Source organism: Panulirus ornatus, chromosome 25, assembly GCF_036320965.1.
Source record: "Panulirus ornatus isolate Po-2019 chromosome 25, ASM3632096v1, whole genome shotgun sequence".
NCBI classification, from domain to species: Eukaryota; Metazoa; Arthropoda; class Malacostraca; order Decapoda; family Palinuridae; genus Panulirus; species Panulirus ornatus.
In genome coordinates this window covers 23,332,565-23,336,809 of record NC_092248.1, presented here as the reverse complement: position 1 = coordinate 23,336,809, position 4,245 = coordinate 23,332,565, and the positions used below count along the sequence as shown (strand labels likewise).

The window sequence follows — 4,245 nt, the reverse complement described above, 5'->3', positions numbered from 1 at the left end:
ACTTGACCCTCCTGCCGCTTTCTTTTATACATTTCCCATTCATTTGCACTACCTGCAAAAAACGTCCAAATGCCTCTCTCTTCCCTTTCACTAACAATCATACTTCTTCATCCCACCACTCACTACCCTTTCTAATCTGCCCACCTCCCACCTTTCTCATGCCAGAAACATCTTTTGACCAAGCTATCACTGCTTCCCTAAATACCTCCCATTCCTCCCCACTCCCCTTACGTCATTTGCTCTCACCTTTTTCGACTCTGCACTCAATCTCTCCTGGTACTTCCTCACATAAATCTCCTTTCCAAGCTCACTTACTCTTACCACTCTCTTCATCCCAACATTATCTCTTCTTTTTAGAAAACCCCTTTAAATCTTCACATTCGCCTCCACAAGATAATGATCAGACGTCCCTCCTGTTGCCCCTCTCAGCACATTAACAGTCAAAAGCCTCTCTTTCACGCGACTACCAATCAACACGTAATCCAATAACGCTCTCTGGCCGTCTCTCCTACTTACATACGTATACTTATGTATATCTCTCTTTTTGAACCAGGTATTCCCAGTCACCAGTCCTTTTTCAGCACACAAATCTACAAGCTTTTCATCATTTCCATACAGTGAACACTCCATGTACACCAATTATACCCTGAACTGCCACATTACTCACCTTTGTATTCAAATCAACCATCACTATAACCTGGTTTTGTGCATCAAAGCTGCTAACACACTCACTCAGCTATTCCCAAAACACTTACCTCTCATGATCTTTCTTCTCATACTAGGTGCATAGGTACCAATAATCCCATCTCTCTCCATCCACTTTCAGTTTTACCCATATCAATCTAGAGTTTAACTTCTTCCACTCTATCACATACTCCCACAATTACTGTTTCAGGAGTAGTGCTACTCCTTCCTTTGCTCTTGTGCTCTCACCAACCCCTGACTCTATTTCCAAAAACATTCCCAAACCACTCTTCCCCTTTACCCTTGAGCTTCGTTGCACTCAGAGCCAAAACATCCAGGTTCCTTTCCTCAAACATACCACCTATCTCTCCTTTTTTCTCATCTTGGTTACATCCACACACATTTTGACAACCCAGTCTGAGCCTTCGAAGAGGATGAGACTCCCCGCATGGCTCCTTCTTCTGTTTTCCCTATAAGAAAGTTGAAATACAAGGAGGGGAGGGTTTCTGGGCCCCCGCTCCCGTCCCCTTTAGTCACCTTCTACGACACGCAGGGAATGCGTGGTAAGTACTACCAAAATTATCATACAAACCTCCAACAACGAGGATCGATCCCAGGATCCCTGCTCCCGCCTGCTATGCAAGGGTCCCGGGTGGCAAAATTTGGGTGTTTGGGTGGGGGTGGTATGCGAAGTGAGAGAGTCAGAGAGAATTATTTGGTGAAACGATAATAGGTGGTGAAAGCCTTGCGTAAGATGGAATGCGGCAAGTCGGCTGGGGTTGATGATACTGCAGTTGAACTTATCAAAAAATGGGGGGATTGTGCTGTTGATTGGTTACGATTAAAAGTATCAAAAGGGTAAGTTAGAAGGATGGTAATAAGAAGGGTACGATTCAAAGAACTGAAGTGGATGTGCTGAAATGGTTTGGACATTTGGAACGGATGAGTGAGGAGAGGTTGACAGAGAAGATATACGTGTGAGAAGTGGATGAAGTATATGAAGTATATTGAACAGCCTAGTTAAACCATAGAAAGGATTTTGGGACCTGGTTGTGTACCGGGGGCTGTAGTTTCGGTGCAATACACATGCCAACTAGAGAATGCAAGTGAGCGAATGCGGCCTTTCTCTCTTCGCAAGTCCCTGAAGGTACCTCGCTAACGCGAGAGGCAGCGCTCACGACTGGAACCCGGGGCTGATGATTGAGCCATTTAGAGGCGCTAACCACCTCTCGTGTGTGTGTGTGTTGTGGTATGGAAGTGTGCGTTTGTTTCAGTCCTTGTGTGTGTGTGTATATGTGTTTGTGTGTGTGTGTGTGTGTGTGTGTGTGTGTGTGTGTGTGTGTGTGTGTGTGTGTGGTGAGGGGGTATTTAATGTATGTGACTATATCTGTACAAATACCTTCATCGTTGTAGGGAGGCGCATGTGGCAAGCAGGTCCAACATGGAACTCATGATCGTTAAGTACTTCAGTAGACCAGACGGCAGTACACAGCTGTACATTGGACGAGAGAGCATCTTTCCTGGGCTGTCTGCGTGGCCCATTCCTCATGACGCTCCCTACAGACTCCAGCTGGACCGCATCATGATGGCTGTAGTCGAGGTGTGCATCACACAACATGAGAATCACTTCTCGTTCCTTGCCTCTCTGATTCCTCCTACCTCTGACCTGTGTCTGTTATGTGTTTTTTTCTGTTTTCGTGATAAGTGAATGTTGATATGCCTGTCCTTCCCTTGATTGTCCAGTATTGATAATTCAGTTTTCAGTAGACTTGAATTGGGTCAACATCCTAACTGAAAATGAATAACTGTCTCATGATCTCATCAGCCATGTATCATGCCAGAGCGATACTCGAACAGTCTGATTTTATCTATACATCGCACAGGCGTTTACAGCAGGGGTCGATCTGAATGGCTTGTTTACCTCAGTAACTAAACAGGGTTCATTCTCTCCTAAATAGAAGACTATATGCGTGTTTGTTTTTTTTTTTTATCTATTTTGGAAAATAGATACAAAGTTTAATGGTAAAGTTTCCTGATCAGAACTACGCTCCAAGATAATCTTTTTCCACCTTCCAAACACCTGCTCCGCAGCTACAAACAGGAGTCAAACAAACCTTCTGGTACTTATAACTACAAACGGGGGCCCAAACAAAGCTTTTAGCCCCTCTACCTACAAGTGGAGACTGGCACACACTTCTCTACAAACAAACGGTCACACAGAGAGTTCTCCTCCTGTATAATGAGCTCACAACTTGCCTAACTACAAATATTAACCCACACAAAACATCGATACTTTCTTAACTACTTACAACAGCCAAGCAGAGCCCACTGATCCAAAAGGGATCCAATTGGACAAAGTCGGTTACATAAGGCCCAGACGAGGCTCCCGGCTCCGTTCAGAACATGCCGGTGCCTGACTCCCTGCGGTACATACAGGTGTCAATACAGAGTTCACGTTTTGCTTTACCACTAAACACTGATGCAAATGGCTTCCTACCATCTGTGCTTTAACACTTGGCCCACCATGGCATAGACTTTTTCATGTCATTATTTTTTTCAGCGTCTTCCTTCTTTCAAAACTGCAACACGTGATACAACCTAATCACTGAGATACAGTGTCTATAGATTTAATCCCAGATGTATAACCTACATAGTTTACACGGAAACTATTGTATTCGCTGTCTAGTCCTTAATCTCGGTTGCGTCTCCAGGCAGGGGTGACGAAAAAATGGAAGAGCGACACACTTGCTGAGGCCAAAAGAGAAAGTCGTGAAGAGCAGAAGCAACAGCAGCAGGAGCAGCAGCAGGAGCAGCAGCAGGAACAGCAGCAGGTGGAAGGTGTGGACAAGGAAGAACCAGTGTCAGGCAACAGTCTGGATCCCCTTAATCTGGTGCACATGCAGGGACCTCTCCTGCTGCTTCTGGTGGGACATATTGCAAGTGTTGTCGTCTTCACAACCGAGAAGATAAATAGGATCATCCAGCACAAGAACTAATGCTTACTGTTTGTACGTATATCAGGTAAAACGTGCAATAAGAAGTGAATAACATACAGTTCACAAACACACATACACACAAAAAAATACTGTATCACGTATACACAAAATGTCACACCTACTCCTTATCCATTTCTCTCTCTACATATGGGCATATACATATGGTTCTCAGTGAATATTGGTTTGCGGCAAAGGTGCGTGATGTCTTAATGGTTGCTCATTTGTTTTTGGAGGGGCAAGTATGTAGTCTGTTGTGGATGAGGGGGCTTGGGAAGTGAGTAAGGTGTTGTTCGCTGATGATACAGCCCTGGTGGCTGATTCGGGTGAGAAACTGCAGAAGCTTGTGACTGAGTTTGGTAAAGTGTGTGAAAGAAGAAAGATGTGAGTAAATGTGAATAAGAGCAAGGTTATTAGGTTCAGTAGAATTGAGAGATAAGTTAACTGGGAGGTAAGTTTAAATGGAGAAAAACTAGAGGATGTGCAGTGTTTTAGATATCTGGGAGTGGATTTAGCAGCGGACGGAAACATGGAAGTGAGCCACAGGGTGGGGAAGGTGGCGAAGGTT

At 44.5% G+C, this 4,245-nt stretch overlaps 1 protein-coding gene across 1 annotated transcript; it reads left to right on the top strand.

The window, feature by feature from the left end:
* Window positions 1–2,115: 2,115 nt before the first annotated feature.
* Window positions 2,116–3,863, top strand: Tango8 (Transport and Golgi organization 8). Its single transcript, XM_071677246.1, has 2 exons — window positions 2,116–2,284; window positions 3,396–3,863. The coding sequence occupies exons 1-2, from the start codon at window positions 2,126–2,128 to the stop codon at window positions 3,678–3,680; spliced, it is 444 nt and encodes a 147-aa protein (XP_071533347.1). The 5' UTR covers window positions 2,116–2,125; the 3' UTR covers window positions 3,681–3,863.
* Window positions 3,864–4,245: the final 382 nt, after the last annotated feature.

What these genes read in the sequence shown, in the direction of transcription:
- Tango8 (XM_071677246.1), top strand. Translation starts at nt 2,126, where the DNA reads ATGGAACTCATGATCGTTAAGTACTTCAGTAGACCAGACGGCAGTACA. An exon ending in TCATGATGGCTGTAGTCGAG is followed by an intron (nt 2,285 to 3,395) that starts GTGTGCATCACA and finishes TTGCGTCTCCAG; the next exon opens with GCAGGGGTGACGAAAAAATG.